General features: G+C 36.9%; 1 protein-coding gene across 1 annotated transcript in view; it reads right to left on the bottom strand.

Annotated features, from left to right (window-relative positions):
* The window catches only part of LOC143639857 (thyroid receptor-interacting protein 11-like), a 43,859-nt gene extending 27,980 nt beyond the window's left edge, over positions 1-15,879 (bottom strand). The window contains exon 1 of the mRNA XM_077107892.1: positions 15,169-15,879. Coding sequence (XP_076964007.1) covers positions 15,169-15,879 — 711 coding nt within the window. The remainder of the gene's footprint in view (positions 1-15,168) is intronic.
* Positions 15,880-17,326: the final 1,447 nt, after the last annotated feature.

Raw genomic sequence — 17,326 nt, 5'->3', positions numbered from 1 at the left:
TTTTGTCAACTCTATGTGAAATAATTTAATGCCCCAAAGTGACTTGTTATTATAATGTATAGAAGAATTGAACTATGGAAAGTATTGAATAGAACCCTTCCATACAACCTTAACAAAGAAATAGAAACTAACACACACCCATCAATTCTTATGGTCATGCTTATTTACAGTGATAATTTGAACTCAACAAAATTTGTTTTGTTCACAGAATCTAAGGCTTTAGTATAAGGTGATATTTTGAATATTTCTTCAGTTGTATAAATTGGAAAAATAATGTGAATTAGTAATTATATTTTATGTCTGTCTTACTGTAAATCAAGTTCAAAGCATGAAATGTCACTTTAATTTTTATGAAACAAATTACTTGTAAAACTTGTAAAAATATTAATAGTATTTCTTAGGTCAACAAATGTTGCATACAATACAGGATAGTAGTGCAAAGAATATGGAGGTCTTAGAAACAAACCATCTAGTTTTGAATCTCAACTAAGTTATTATTCATAACTTGATCTTGGGTAGATTTCTTGACTTTCCTAATCTGAAGTTAATTCATCTGTAGAGCTCAGTGTCATTGTAAAAATTAACTATAGTGAATATAAAATGCCTGGCACTTTATAGCTTGTAGCTCTTATGCTTTTTCTAAGTTCTCACAATAGGTACAGTGCTTTAAAATCATGTGTTCTATTTATCTGGAAAATAAGCCTCATAGTGTTCCTTTGCTCTCCTAAAGTATACATAGAATGTGCAACTCTATAGGGCCAATATTATTACCTTAATCCAAAAGTATACTTTTAACACCGACAAGGTTCTTGGTACTATCTCAGCAAAGGAATTCGTGAGGAACAAACAGACATAAGTTCTGTCCAATTAGAAAACTAATTTAGAAGAAAGAATAAATAAGTGAATAACTAGATGAATAAGTACATATTTTAAAATATACTCTACTCAAAATGTACAATTATTGCAAGAAAGCAGAACTGAAATGCTTGCTTTGCAATAGATTATCCAAAAAGAGTCTGAGTAAATGAAATATCATCTGTTTCTTGCAGCATTAAGTATGCTTAGCAGGTAAATTATGAAGAAATTTACAGTTCTAGGCAAAGAAAACTGATGTGTGAACTGTATCAGGAAAGAGTTTTTTTCTGCATTGACAAACTGATACAAGACGGGTGGATTGGAACGTCAGAATAAGGGGAGGCAGATCTGAGATCCCAGTGGAGGCTGTTGGAGTGGAAAAGACAAGGCATCAAAGGCATTTAGAGTAGCTTAGGTTTAATGTTTTTTTTTTTTTTTCTGGTATATAGGATTGAACCTAGGGCCATTAAACACTGAGTCACATTCGCAACCCTTTTTTAACTTTTTCTTTTGAGACAGGGTCTTTCTAACTTGTATAAAGACTCACAAAATCGCTGGGGCTTTCTTTGAACTCCTGATGATCCTGTCTCTAAATAAAATACCAAACAGTGAGATCCTGTCTCTAAATAAAATACCAAACAGGGCTGGGGATGTGGGTCCAGAGTCCCTGATTCAATCCCTAATAGCCACTCCCCCCCCCAAAAAAAAAGACATCTGCTCTCTTATCTATTATGTAAATGCTTAGTATAGTGACATAAATGTTATCTGTTGTTGTTTAAACAGTATAAAGGATACATAAATTTTGGCTTCTATCTCAGAGCTGAGAGTGTTAATCTGTAATCCAAATAGAAAGGTGGACAAAAGACAGGTGAAGGGTAACTTGCAGTTGGTGGCCCAGGTGGCTCCACAGAAAGGTGAATTGGATCATGAGGTCAAATGTCATCAGTGGATCAATCCACTGATGGGTTTATAATTTGACAGGATTATTGGGAGTTGGTAAAAACTGTAGGCAGTAGGGCATACATTTGTTACCAACTCCCAATGGGAGGGTAGGTCATTGGAGTTGATTCCCTAGAAGGGGACATCTCATTCCTCAGATCTTTCTTTCCCTCACTGGTTTTTTGTTGTTGTTGTTGTTGTTGTTTTTATCTCTATGAGATATGCAGCTCTGTTTTGAAGCCAGGCTCACTGCCTTGTTGATGTTCATTTTCTCCTGGTGTCTTTAAATATTCTTTCCCTTATACACATCTATATTCAAATTTCACCTTATAAGATTTCCAATCCTAGCAAATTAGAAGTCATCCTAATAATCTCGTGTTAATTTAATCCTCTTTTTAAAATGTTCTCTCCAAATACAGATACCTTCAGAGGCACTGGGGATTAGAACCCCAACATATTAATTTGGGGCAGGGACACTCTTCAGCTTATTCCAGAAGAATTTTTCTGATTATCAAATCTCAAATGGGAAAGAAAAAAAAAAAAAAGTACTCTAAAGGTAACTGATAAAACCATTATGTGCAATGTGTGGGGCTGGTTAGTTATTAAGTAACAAAGACATGCAAATACATACATAGAGTACACAATAGATACAACCATTTTCATTAGCCAAAAGCACATCGCCTTATTTAGAGAAAATGATAGAGCAAATGAACAAAATGTCCTGAGTAACTTTTATGTATAGACCATTGCTTTCAACTACTATCTCTCCGTCTTTCTCTTGCTTTCTCTTTTCTAGTCATGAATTTGAATTATCAAGAAAATATTTAAAATAGTTCAGAGAGTTAACCCTTCTGAACCACAGAGATCATTTCTTTTTTAAAAAATTTTTAAGGAAACATTAAGCATTTTACAAGTTTGTCTCTGTCTACTCTATTTTAAGTCTCTTAAGAGCATCAAATATATTTTATGTGTCATGGACTCCAAGAGTCTTACACAGTGCTAGCTTAGTAAAGACACATGAGTGCTAGTAAATATTGGTTGGATAAAATGATGAATAATTTCAGATAAGTTAAGTGAGTCATTCAGGAGAATTATCAGGAGATTTCAAAACACAATTTTGATTGCTTTCAGGTGAGCATTTGATTCCCCTACACTGTTTACTTACATTGAATTTTTGAGTCAGTAGTTTTCTTTGTGTTATGAACTAAAAGTGAAAAGGAGAATAAAGAGAAGTCACTTGAACAATTAATCCTATATAAAGACATGTGCTTAGTCATCTTTTCTTACTTTCCAACTATAATTATTATGATATTATTATTATTATTATTATTATTATTATTATTATTATTATTATTATTATTATTACTGGTGCTGGGCATTGAACCCAGGGCCTTGTGCATGATAGGCAAGCACTGTACCAGCTGAGCTATATCCCCAGCCACTTTCTGATTATTATAACCATATTCATTACATGATATTATTCTATACAGATTTACCCAGAAAAAAATTATAATCCTTTCCATTGTATTCTACTACAACTATAATCTTACCTAATATTTTAAAATTTGAAAAATGTTATGTAATTGTCTGTTTCACTTTGTTTGAGAAATTTATATTATTTGTATCTTTGGCAATTTGAAAGTGATTCTTAAATTTTACTCATAATCATTAACTATAGAATGGTATATATGCATTGTAATTTTATTCTATACACTTCCTAGGGTATCTTGCTAAAGGGTCCTCTGTAGGAAAACTAACATTTAATTTAAAAATGCTCTTACTACTTGAAGAAATCACTTGGTGCTTGGCAATAGCCTCGGTACCTATGAATATAGTTAAAATAAGAAGACATATAGTTTTTTTGAAGACGATATAAAGATGACTATAACGATCTGAAAAGATGTTGGAAATCATTAGCATTAGGGAGATGCAATCTGAGACCATCTTGAGGCATCATCACACTTCACAGGTTAAACAAAGAAAACCAAAGTGGTAATTCCAGATACAGATGATACAGGACGCAGAGAAACTGGATCTCTCATACCTTGCTGGTGAATACTGAGAATGGTACAGCCACTCTGAAAACAGGTCACTAGATTCTTAAACAAGTAAACCTACCCTTATCACAGGGCCCAGCTCTGACTCTGGTGGATGTTTATTCCAATAAAAAGGAATGAAATGTTCACCCATGCAGCAACTCAGGTGAATCCCAAGGATATCATGCTGCATGGAAAAAGGCCAATCTCAAAAAGTCATATAGTGCATGATTCCATTCATAAAACATTCTTGAGATGACAAAATTATGGAGAGGGAGAAAAAGTTAGTGGATAGTGATGGGGGTGGTGTTGGCAGTGATGTTGTAAAAAGGTAGCAAGAGGGAGGAGAACTGGAGGACATTATATTAAGCAAAACAAGTGAGGCACAGAAAGACAAATACTGCCTGTTCACACTTACATGTGGAAACTAAAGGTGATCTCAAAGAAGTACAAGAAAGAATAGTGGTAACAGAGCCTGGGAGAGGTGTGTGTGGGTGTGTAGGCAGAGAATGATTAATAGGTGCAGGGGTGCAGATGGATGGAATGACTCCTTATTTTGTGTAACATGTAGGATAACTACGGCTCACAATAAGTAATATTTCAGAACAGCTAATAATGAGAATTTTGAATGTTCCCCACACAAAGAATTGGCATGTCCTCTGTGAGAGATATGCCCATGACATGATTATTATACATTGTATTTATATATTGAAATGCCACTGTATACATATATTACATGCTATGATTACCATATGTAAACTCTACACATACACACAGACATACACACAACAGAAAATAGAAAGTGGAAAGAGAAATTTTAGTGGTAATGGAATAGTTCTCTATCTGGTTTGTATTGGTCACTACACAGATGATACAGTGTCGTAGAACTACAACACATTGTTCTAACATTGGTTGGTCTTCCTAGTTTTGATATTGCACTACAGTTGTATAAGAAGAAACCATTGGGGAAACCGAGTGGAAGGTACATACTACTGTTCTATACTTCCTTGAACACTTTCTGTGACTCTATAATTTTTCAAAACAACAAAATCCCTTCACTTATTTCTTTCCATCTTGAATTGAGTTCTAAAAGAGGCAATACACTATTTTCTCTGTCTTTCCTCAATGCAATTTTCCATTATTTTATGTTACCATTGTTACGTTCTGGTGGGTTTCAAAACTCACTAGATTGAGCTTTCTCAGCAATGTTTTCTGCTTTTGTAACAGTAAATACGATTTTATGAAGAAAAAGTTTTGCAATCTCTGTACTCAAGCATAAAGCTAATTAATACACAGAACATAGTATGTTCATTCAGGAAACAGATATGCTTACATAGAAGGAAAATTTATTTTTAAGATAAACATTCAAAATATTGTATCAAATAGCTGAAGTAGTGATAGCTATCTATTTTTAGAAATATATAAATCTTCGCTTTTGACAAGTTGGTTATACTCAAGACATTACAAAATTGTAACTTGCTTTCATATTCTATATCACATATTTAATGTGAACAGAAAAGTAAACAGGAATAAATTTTCAATTTATTCCCCAATCAAATGAAACACTATACAATGAAATGCTTTGCATTTTCATTTGTTGCACAGATGTGTCTGGAAGAAACTTGACTTGAAATCTGAGATATCTAGCCATCAATTATTCTCAGTGTGATACAGAGGATATACTTTTTAACTACTATTTTTAGTGCTAAAGTATCCTAGAAAGCACTATTCAGGGATGATTGGGAAAATTTTTGAAATAAACAGTGAGATATTTATCCACTAGAGATACTTGGCTTAGGTCACAAGTTTAGAGAATAAACTGTCAACTGTATACCAAGAAATCTAATTAATTTATGATTTTTCCTTATAAAGCCTAAGGGATCACCTTATTTGTCAAAATTCTTTCAGTCTCTCACAAAAACTAAAAAATCAACATCCCAAGGAGAATTCTGATAGAACACTTAAATTGTTATACATTTCTGCATATGAACATTTGCTCTAAAAAGATTTTTATACTTCTCTCTCTGTATATATTTGTTAAATGTCTTTATGAGATAAAATATAAAAAGTGTTCCTGTAAGAAACTTTTTAAAACTTATTAAGGCCCCTTTGTATATAATAAAGCAACGTTTATATTATTACTTTTATCATCTTCAATTCTTGGCTATTCTTATGTGCAGAAGTATATATTTTAGCAAAACTATTTCAACAAATACTTTTCCTTTTAGCTTCAAGTGTATTATGTACTTTACATGGAGCTTAAAGTGCTGTATTGTTCTTGGAGCTGTTTTTCAGTCTTTCTTTTCATGATATGATATGCCCCTTAATAAATTCCATGAGAACAAAGCTCCAGAGTCCATAATCCTGAGGATGAAGTGGCCTGTATGGGGGATATTCAAGATGAAGTTGCTATTAATTCTGTACCCAAACCATCAAATTCCTTTAGAAGCATTAATCCTGAATATGAAAGGAGAAGAAATGTGTTGCCATGTGACAATACTATTCTTGTAGCCAAGGTGAGCTAAGGTCCTAGGCCAAAGACTACTGTGGTTTAGCCTTCCTTAGTGTGGCTCAGCCTTGCTCACTGTAAGTGCCACCTCCAGCTTCATATGCTCCCTGTGCTCAGCACTGGCCTACTCTTGTATAAAAAAATAAAAGCTGCATTTTGCCCTAAGCCTTACATAAAATAGAAAATGTATTTCTTAACTTAGTGACCCAGATTTCCTTTCAATGGGAAGGAGAATATCATCCCTTTCTTACTGGTTAATGGAAATTGCCAGGTAAAGTATGTATAATCACTCAAAAATCCTGAAGTAATTAAACTACTGAATGGACATTCCACATCTCTCCACCACCACTACTCTTAATCCTCATGCACACACACACATTACCGCCAAAGACCATTAGCTCATGTCTTTATGTAACCAGCCCTAGCTAAGAGCTGAGATTGGCACTGTGAAATAGATAGAAATATTGGTTTGAAGTCCTGTTGCTTTGGCATTTTCCAGAACATCTTAAAATGTCAGTGGTGAATATATGTTCAAATATTGTTGTCTGGCAAGTTGCCCAGAGCTCCAAAAATAAGATAGAATAAGTCCACATTTCATTAGTTACTGTGAAAGTTCCATCAAGCTTATCAGTTGGTTCTTAAGTCCCATTAGTTAAAGTCACCTGACTAGTTTTTCAGTTGTCAACTCTATCATTGTCCTTGCCTGAAGACCAGAAGGTGTGTGTCAACACAGATGGACCCAAGGATTCAATGAAGCACTCCCTCTGCTTGTCAATGAGAGGAACTCTCTGTGGCTCCCACACACATCCTCAGGTGGATGGGCACTCCAGGATTCCATACCCTCATTTGCTTATTCATCTTGATCTGATTTTGTTCTGTATACACATAAATGACTTGGAAACTCTCAGCGTGGCTGCTAGAGAAGTAAATCAAAGGGCTGCCTAAGCCTGAATCCAACTTAGGTCTTTAGAAGCAACAATTGAACCTCTTTCTCTTGCTCTACCAGGATAGGAAGGATACAGCACTATTTCCAACCAGTTCCCTAATTAAAATACCTTCAGAGTTGTCATTGTTTTTTAAAGTAGTTACTAAGCTGACTAAATAAGATTACATAGACTCAGCATCTCTAGGAAACCATAACAGGTAGAATATGGAGTTAGAAATGTTATTTTTAGCCCATATATTACAGCAAGAGATTAGCACTTGTGAAATTAGATTGTTGAAAAACTGCCTCATGAGGTTACTGAATTTCTTTATAGACCCGAAGATACATGAATCTCTGCACATACACAGATGAAAGTCCACACATTTTTTGTTAGGACAGTCATTTTGCATAAGATTCATTGGTATCTAAAACTCAAATTCAAATTCATTATGTGTTTGTGCCACTGGTGATTTGAATGACTTTGTGATCAATCTCAATTGCATAGGTTTAAAAAAAGATTGTTTATATAATTTTTGTTTGTTTGTTTAGGTATGGGATTAAACCCAGGGATGCTTAACCACTGAGCCACATTCCCAGTTGTATTTATTTTATTTTGTTACAGAGTGTCTGTAAATTGCTGAGGCTGGCTTGGAACCCCTGGAATTAAAGGAATCTGTCACCACACCCTGCTAAGTTTACAAGATTTTTTTTTTTTTTTAATCCATGTCCTCATAAGACTAAGCCTTGATAAACAGGTAAAAAGTCCGATAGATAGGCACAAACTATTTTTAAAATAGTTTTCCTAAAGATCAGATTATTTTGAAGTTATAGAAATCATATTATTCTTTTTGTTTCTTTTAGTAACATCATTGTTTGGTGCATTACAATTGTTCAAAATAACGGCCTTTGTTATTACACATTGGTACCTTCACATAACCTAATTTGGGTTATTAGATTTCCCAGTACCTTCTCTTACTCCTCCCTCTCCTCATGTCTGGAAATCACTTATTATCATCCCTGAGAAGGACATGAAAAAAGGAAATAAATTGCTGGATGACAGTTCTTCAGTGCCAAGGATCATTCAAAGTATCACCTACAGTGCATTGCTCCAAAATTGGGGCCAGAGACGAGGAAGCTACTCTGGTTAACTGTTGCAGGGTTTGATCAGTTCAATGGATTTTGGTCTTTGTTATATTTTGCCTGTCCCAGATAAAAGTTTTTCAAATGGACAAGCTAACCAGAAAAGCTGCTCCAGTCCCTTCTGTCCAGTCTAGTCTTTCTTACTCTAAGCAAATCATCCTAATGTTCCTCCCCAGCAACTGAGGAAACAAAGACTGATGATAGACATGAAAGAAAACTCCATTTTTTTATATCATTTGATACTCACTCCATGTCCATAAAGTACTAAAGTGTTAGGGTCTGTAAACAAGTCAGGATGGCGCCTGGCATTTTGCCAGAGGGAGTGGTTTGTGAAGGAACGCCAGGGAGCCTTTAAGTGTGGAGATTCCTTATTGGTTGACTGCTGTATCTAGTTTATGTTGATTAAGATAAGCTGTGTGGAATGTATATATACCCCTCCTGTCCTACAATAAACAGCTCCCACTCCTGCTGTATCAATGTACACAAGTTGCTCCTCACACCCCGGTTATTTTGCTGCAGCCGGACTGTGGCACTAAAGGTTTGCAATAAATCATCTCAAATACTATTTCATCTGTGCTCATAAAAAGTAGACACATTTTAATTGTTGGAACCTTTTACCTCTCTTGGGACCGAGGCCATTATTGGTTGGTGGCTGAGGTGGCCTCATGGGTTCTTCCAGAGCATTTCCGTATACATGACCTGGCTGGATTGGTGTTCGCAGGCTTTTAGCCTCTGCATGGGCTTTTGACCTTCGTGCTGCCTAATGGTTGAATCTGAAATCTTCCTAGGCCCCTTAGTGATAGTGACGTACCTGCCCCTTCTTCGTTCTTCCTACTGTCTCTTCCTACTCCCTCCTTCTATCACTATATAAACTTGTCCCTGACAAAATAAAGTTGAGACTGTTGCACCTTCTTGGTTGTCTCCTCTCCCGACTCAGTGTGATTGTGGGCCAGGTTGGGTGGCAGGCCAGGTTGAGATACTTACCCTCTAGCTCAGCCCAGGAGAAGCTAGTGTGCTTCACTACCTCTGTCAGAGGGTGGTTCCCACAGCTGGTGCCTTGGAGAGGACAGGCTGATCCTGCCTGCCTCCCGTGTACCCTTTGTCACAGGGAGCGACATTAATGTGAGACCAAATCAAATCCAGGGATAGACATTAATAGAATATCTCAAATAAGTATTTAATAAAAAGGCTAGCAAATTCAGGGTCTTTAATGAAACTTTAATAAAATTTATGAGACAAGGAAACTGAAAGCACAATATTTTCTTAGGAACTTTTCTGTTTGGTGTTATCTTCTTTACAACATAGAAGCTTTTCCTAAGAATGCAGGGAGTATGAAATTTCTAAGGCTCTCTTGCTGTTTTCTCCATTAAACCCCTGTCTTAAGAATCTTGAATCTATATTAATCTTTGTAATTTTCTGGCTACCTATATAACATGTTTTTCTCAAGCATGCAGTGAGGTCGCTGTTTCCAAGAGCTCTTCAATTCTGAAATATAAGAAGTGTGTTTCCAGGCATTGAAACCCAAAGTCTCACCTAGACACAATGGAGTGAGCAGAATACATAAAAATCTCTCCTGACAAATCTGAACTCTGCTTTTCCCAACCATGTGAAGTCTATTGGAAGAAGATTCCAAGTAATTTGGCACGTCGAAGCAAAATATATACTTTGATATTCTTCTCAGGAGTTAGCCATGTTATGTTGCAGGAAGGCAGATTTTAGTGCTGAATTTCTGATTGTATCCCCCCAAAAGTTGTTCCAGGCATATCATGCAAGAATGTAACCTCCAAAAAATAAATTATAAAGGGAGAAAATTAGACTTCAGAAGGCTGGATAATATTTGCATGTTCATGCATTTTACCACACATCAGACCTTCTTCCTTCTTCCTTGCTCTGATGTGAAGCATGTGCTTTCATTTTTCATTTTGGCTTAACATGTTATCATTTAATAATAATTCAGTAAATATACTTAGAACAAGAAAGTCACCTAATGACTCATGTCTTAGGGATGGTTTCAAAAAAAATTAATTGTGCATTTTGTACCATAGAGTATTCCCAGTGTTTCCTAGAATTGTTGCAACTGATGCTGGAAGCTTCGAAATAGAGCAGAAGGCATAAGGTCTGTGGCTTGTGACCCTTCCCAAAGTATGTAAGATCGGTAGACATTGAATGCAAACAAAAAACTATGCATCATTGAAGTTTTTCCTGTCACTAAAATGCTAGCAGAGCTCAAGGAATTGTGAGTCCCTTTTTCTATAGTACAGGAAAAATAAGAAATTTCAAGACTTGAGTTACCTACAATTTCTGAGAATGTACCTTGGTACTTAGAAGGTTCTCAACTTAAAAAGAAATGTCATCATTTTCCATAGCATTTGGAAACTTTCCATAGGTTGGAAACTTTACTCTCAGAGGTCATCAGTTCTCAGATATTTATATGTTTTGAATACTTAGCCAATCTGACTTTGGGATGCATCTTCCAGTTGTTGTCTCAGTGATTTTGTTCATGCCTAATAACTGATGGCATCTTAATTTTGGTAAAATAATGTAAATGTTAAGGTGAAATTTAGAAATAAGAAAGGAAAAGCTGATATGGGTAGCTACTGGGTGTTTTGTCTTCCTTTTTTTTATTTTTGTAAAGTGAAACAAAAGATAAACCAAAAGTTTCTATCTTAAGTTAGGTAAAATCAAAGAGGAGAAAAAAGAAGATAATATAGCTAATACTTCACTGCCACCTGTAATTTCTAAAACAACTAAGAGCATTTTTATTAAAATTAACTTTGTTGACATGTATATTAAATTATAGAGTAAATATTAAATAATTCAATCTATATTATATTATTTAAATTTACTTTGTTAAATTGTATTAATTTAAATGAAATTTAATGAATTTTTAAATATAAATCATACTATAATTCAAGTTAATAAACAATATCAGTTAATAAAATAAATGTAAATCAAACAATAGTATTAATAAAAGAAATTTAAACAATACTAATTAATAAAGTAAATTTAAATTCGATTAATTTATATTAAATGATAATATAATTTATATTTTAAAATATATTAAATTTAATTTAAATTAATTTTAATAAAAATGTTCTGAGTGGTTTTAGAGACGACAGGTGTCAGAGAAGTATGTGCTATGCAATCTGCTTTTTCTCTTCTCTGATTTCACCTACTTAAGATAGAAACTTTTGATTCATCTTTTACCTTAATTTATCAAAAGTTTGTAACTACTTCTATTTTAAGCTTTTCATCTTTCAAAAACTGTTGTTAGCTTATTTCTCTCCCCAACTTGTTTTGATCTACTGTTGTATAAAATGTGTTTATAAGAATTATTGTAGAGCCCCCAATAGTATGTAGATAAACAGTCCAGATATTTAATGATGCATTCTTACTAATTAACTTTTGCATTGGCAATGGATCATGTGATCCCACTTTGGGGTTGACTCATAAAAATACTCTTCCTTCTGGACATATTTAACATCTGGAAAACTGGATTAATGTGAAGTGACTTTTCTGTAGAAGTGGAAATAAGCAAAATGGATAGGGGTCATAGAATTGGGATTCAAAGCATCTTAGAATTTATCCACTAAGCTTCATGTTTAGGTCCTCCCCGTTGGAATTTTCCCTTGGCAGTTGTACAATGTTATCTTGGATAAAATAAATATTCTCAACTTTTTGCAACATTATATTTGGTTTTCATGTACTCTAAATCTGAGACCTCCTTCTTATGGGTTGGATTGTTCTTGTTTCCTGTAATTACATGTATCATTTTTATCTTAATGCCATTAAATTTAAGAAATATTATTCTTTTTTTAAAAAAAGAGGTTGGAACTAATGGTTCAAGAATGCTGCTCTGTACAGTTGCTCACAAAATTACATCAGAATTGATGACTGGTGATGATTAACTGCTACATTGGAACAAAATTCTATAAACAAAAAGTGCTACAAAAAACAAAACAAATTTTTAAAAAAGTACTATGGCAAAAAATCACAACAACAAGAACTCAAAAAATAAAATAAAATGCCTAGTACCTATACACTTACATACACCCGCTTTTTTGCTTTCTCTTACTGACACCACCATGATCTTTATGCAACAACTGCTCCATTTTGTCCTTTGGAATGTCCAGAATGCTCCCCATCAACTGCAATACTTCAAGACGTTTGCCTTTTGGTGCCTTGAAATGACCGATCAAAAGGTTTCTCATGAGGACCTTGTCTAGTTTTCCTTCTGTGCTGTTGACCAAAGTGGACAATTTCTGTTGTGCATGGTCCAACATTTCTTTTCGGAGCTCGTTTTGTTTTTTCAGTTCTTCCATCTCTTCTTCCTTGAGATCTAAGTCTTCTCTCAGTTTGGAAGCAGAATCCAACATAGCATTTGCTTCATGCAAACGTTCCTGCAATGATGATACTTCTCCTTCTAGCTTTTCGGCCTTGTTCTTCCATTCAGCTACCAACTGTTTTCCTTTGGCTAGTTCAGCAGAATGCATAGCTTTCTCTTCTTCTTGGGAGTGCTCTAGGTTACTTGATGACAGGGCACACTGCCTTACTCGTTCCTGGCAGAGCGAAAGCTGCAGTGCATTCTCATCCCTCTGTTGAGAGACCAGACTCAACTGTTCCTGCAGGGACTCTATCTGCACCCTGGCTTGATGACTTGCCTTAGAAGATGTAGCTAGCTTCTCCTCCAAGAGTGTGACTTTCTGTCTCAGTTGAATCTCTTTGTCTTCCGCAGCCAATATTTCCTGGGCGTAAGACTCTTCTGATTCCAAGAGCTGGCTGCGTAGCCTTTCTAGCTCCCGGTTTAGGCGTAATTCTTGGTCCTGTAAGTGTTGAACCTCTTTTGTTCTTAGGATTTTTACTTTGGTCTCTTGAAAAATATCAGAATTCAATGTTTGAGCATCTCCTCTTTCTCCAGGCAACTGGGCTTTTATTTTTTCAATAGTTGTCTGCAAGTTCTTAATCTCCTCCTCTTTGTCTAAAAGTAACTGGCTATGCGCAGCATTCATCTGCTCATATTGGTACTTCAATTCATCCATTTCCTCCTTCTGCTCCTGTAAAGACTGAAGTAGTTGCATTTTACGCTGGTTTTGATTTTCAATTATATTCAGATGGTCTTCAATTTCATCTTCCAGATGATTTTTGACTATATTCAGTTGAGATACCTCCAATTCTAGTTCTGTGATAGCATCAAGAGCTTTAGGCTCAGCCACTGGTACAGCTTGATTTTGCTGTTCCCTAAGTGTTTCCAGTTCGAATTGCAGATAGTTGTTTTCTGCTTTCATGTAGGTAAGATTTCTGTCCTTTCTTTCAATGACTTGCCTTAAAGTTTCATTTTCTCTTAAGGCCTGAGAACACTTATCTAAATCCTTTTGTAGTTCTGAATTTTTTTCTTCGAGTTTTTCAATAAAAACTTCTTTCTCATTTAGGACTTGTTTCAATTGCTCCTCGTCTTCTATATAAGATGCCAAAATTTCCTCCATTTCTTTTTCATCAGCAGTCATTTGCTCAATATTCTTTTTGAGTCCTGCTATTTCAAAGTCCTTCTCTTGATTGAGTTGCACTACACACTCGTGTTTCAGCTGTAAGGCAGAGGTATTCAAATGATGTGCATTGGAGAGTTCCTGAATAGTCTGCCTGTGATTATTTGCTTCTTCCAACAGTCTTTTTTCTGCCTGGTGAAGTTTGGCTTCTATCTCTTCTTTGTCTCTTTTTAGAGTCTCCATGATAGTGTCTTTTTCTTGAGAGATTTGATTGTTAGCAGCAATAGATTCTTCCAACTTACGCCTTACATCTTCACGTGCTAAAATCAACATTTCATTTTCTGTTTTGAGATCAATAGCAACTTTCTTTAAATTTTCATTGAGCTGTTCTACTTCAGAAAGATTTTGCCTTAAGTTGCCAATTTCTGCTTCCCGTTCTTTAAGCATGTCATCCTTACAATGACTGTTAGAGTCTTCATTCAGAGAACTTCGGTACTTACTCTTCAATCCAGACAGCTCATCTTCAATTTGTCTAATGGGATCCTTAAGCCCAAGGTTTTCCTGCTGGATGTTTAAACTATTTTTTGGTGACTGATTTAGCTGATCTACTAAATCTTCTACTTTACCTTCAAGCTTCTGCTTGGTTAAATGCAAATCACTGAGGCTCTGTGCATTCCCAGTCAACTTCTCCTTCTGCACATGCAACTCTTGGGATATGTTCATTTGATCATCCTCAAGTTGATGAACTCTCTTTTTTTCATCATCTAGTTCTTGTTCCAACTTCTTGATGACAAGGTCTCCTTCATTTTGTTGTTTGGATAGCTCATCTTTTATCAAAATCATGTGCTTTGTAGCTTCCTGATTCGGATGATCCAGTTCTTCTAACTCAGCTATCAGCATTTTCTCTTCATTGATAGTCTCATTCAGTTCTTCCTCCTTTGCCTTCAAGTGAACTTGTAAGTCTAGTAATCGTACATTCAAATTCATGTCTGTTGAAGCTCTGTTTTTCATGACTTGATGGTCACAGCTCAATTTTGACAGTGACATCTGAAGTTCCTCTTTTTCTTGACTCAATGATGACTTTTCTTTTTCTAAAGCTTCAACATGCATTTTAAGTTTCAGATTGTCTTCAGCAAGACGGTTATCCTGGTTTAAGCCATTTAGTCTCATGATTTCCTTCTCAGCATCAGCCAGGGCTTGTTTTAGCCTGAACACTTCTTCCACTGCTGAACTCGGAGGAAGGATTTTTCCCTTTTCTGCCACAGTAGAACTCTGCTCCAAAACTGACATTTCATGCTGATGATCATCTATGTCTGGACTTTGGTTTGGTTGAAGAGTCTTGATAGCATTTTGTACTTTGCAGATTTCACTTGTGTCAGAATGATATTTTCCCTGAGCCTCAGCAATCTGCCTCGAGTGACCAACTTCAGGTTCATATCTTGCAACTTTAATTGACAATCTGCTTGTTTCTTGTCGTGATAAAATTATGTCACTAAAATCCATGTCATCATCACGGAAGGCGGAAAAATGACTACTGATCCCGGAACCGAATGGAGCCAGAGCAGTTGTTGTTGGTACGCCACCAGCTCCTGAAGGTACCCATTGAGCAGCTGCCTGTAGTTGAAACACTTGATTTTGCAGTACAATCTGTCTTGCTTTAAGATGGCGGCTGATCTCTACCTCTTTCTGTTGCAGTTGATATTGGTAACTTACAGACTGATGGTTTATTTGCAGCTCTGATGCTTCATGCTTTTCTTCCAGATCAGTACAATACTTTTTCAGTCTTTCATTCTCACATCTTAGTGTGGAATCAGTAGTTTCCATTTCCTCTTCCCAGCAATGATGTAATGCTGCTTCTGGGTCTCCTAAGTCATCCAGAAGTATTTCCCTGGTGAAGCTGGAGATATGGCCAGTGAGGGAAGCCAAGCTGCTCCCCACCTGACCCAAGAAGTGGCCCAAGCCTGAGACCAGGCCTCCAAACCAGGACGACATCGCCGCCACTTCAGTGATCCATGGGACCAGCTCCAAACACCGCGTCCATCACTGTCCACTTCTCTGCCCCGAACGTCCTCCAGCGTTGCTAGGGTCAATTATGACCCAAGCGCTCAGAATTCCTCACAGCGCGAGGTTCCTGGGGCTCCACCAATACCAACCATCCCTCCCTGCCTCTAAACTCAGAAGCCGGTCCTGGGCTTTGACCTGGGGGCTGGCAGCCAGTAGCACACTCACCCCCTGCAGGGCCTCTGCTTCTTCCCTGCACTTGCCTGTCAGCTATTGGCTCACAGGATTGGGCAGGGTTGGCTGGGAGGAGCTAGAGATACAGGAAAGTGTCCTAGTTTGAGTCCAAAGGCACTCCCACGAAGAATCAATGTTGTAGTTGAAATCCAAAGGTAGTTCACTGGACAGTTCCCTCTTGTCTGGGAGAGGTGGATTTTTTGTTGCTTTCAGTTGCATTCAGTTGACAAGGTGAGGTCTCGCTCCATTACAGAACGCAATCTATTTAATTAAAAGTCCCCGATTCAAAAGTAAATCTCACCCCAAAACACCAGAGTAATTACCAGAGTAATATTTGGCCAATATGTGAGCCTCATAGCTAACATATACAATTAATTTTAAAATCGGAGATGGCAGAGGCATCCCACACGTTCTATAGTCTCATGTCCAACTCAGGAACAAGAGATTCCTTTCTTCCACATCATTTTCCAGGCCTGAATCGAAATGACTCTCATCGTGGGGACTGACTCCAGCCACTCCAGAACATTCTCTCTTAGAGCCCTGAGCAGCTTTTCCCAGGCCTGGTGCAGACCACGCAGAACTCCTGAATCGGGGGCTGGGGGCGGCACTGAAAAACCAGCCTCTATCTCAGAGCCAAGCCTGTCCAAGGAAGGAACATGGCCTTTGTCCTTGGAAAAACCCACAGAGCACTCCTAAGCACATCCCCACCCTGCTAAGTTGTTTATCTACAAATAACAGGAGATATCTGCTGCCCCAGGTGTCCCTGACTCAGTCAGGCTAGGAGGGACCCATAGCAACCCCCTAGCAGCCACCAATCAGCGTGAGACAGGGAAATACCTGGGATGCCAGATGACCCTCCCAGTAGTTTATGGTGGTTGATAACATGTTGGGAATCCATGTAGTTCAGCACGTACACCCCTCATGGCTTAAACCAATCAGTTCAAATGAATACCCCTTTTGTACTGACCAATCACCCGACCCAACTTGTTCCCGCCAGTGAATGTGCTAATCATGTTTTAGAGTTGTTATTTGATTTTCCCGCGGTGTGTGATGATTTGCTATGATGTATGTGAAGTCCCTGTCCTCTCCAAAGAATGTATAAAACTACTGCAAACCTGGGCTCGGGGCCTCTCAGCGTCACCAGTTGCTGTGTGTGCGCGCAGAGGACCGAGCTAGCTCGCAATAAACACCTCTTTGCTGCTTA

The sequence above is a fragment of the Callospermophilus lateralis genome, assembly GCF_048772815.1.
Source record: "Callospermophilus lateralis isolate mCalLat2 chromosome 6 unlocalized genomic scaffold, mCalLat2.hap1 SUPER_6_unloc_1, whole genome shotgun sequence".
Taxonomy (NCBI): Eukaryota; Metazoa; Chordata; class Mammalia; order Rodentia; family Sciuridae; genus Callospermophilus; species Callospermophilus lateralis.
Note: the sequence above shows the minus strand (reverse complement) of the source record. Positions and strands in the feature narration are given on the sequence as shown.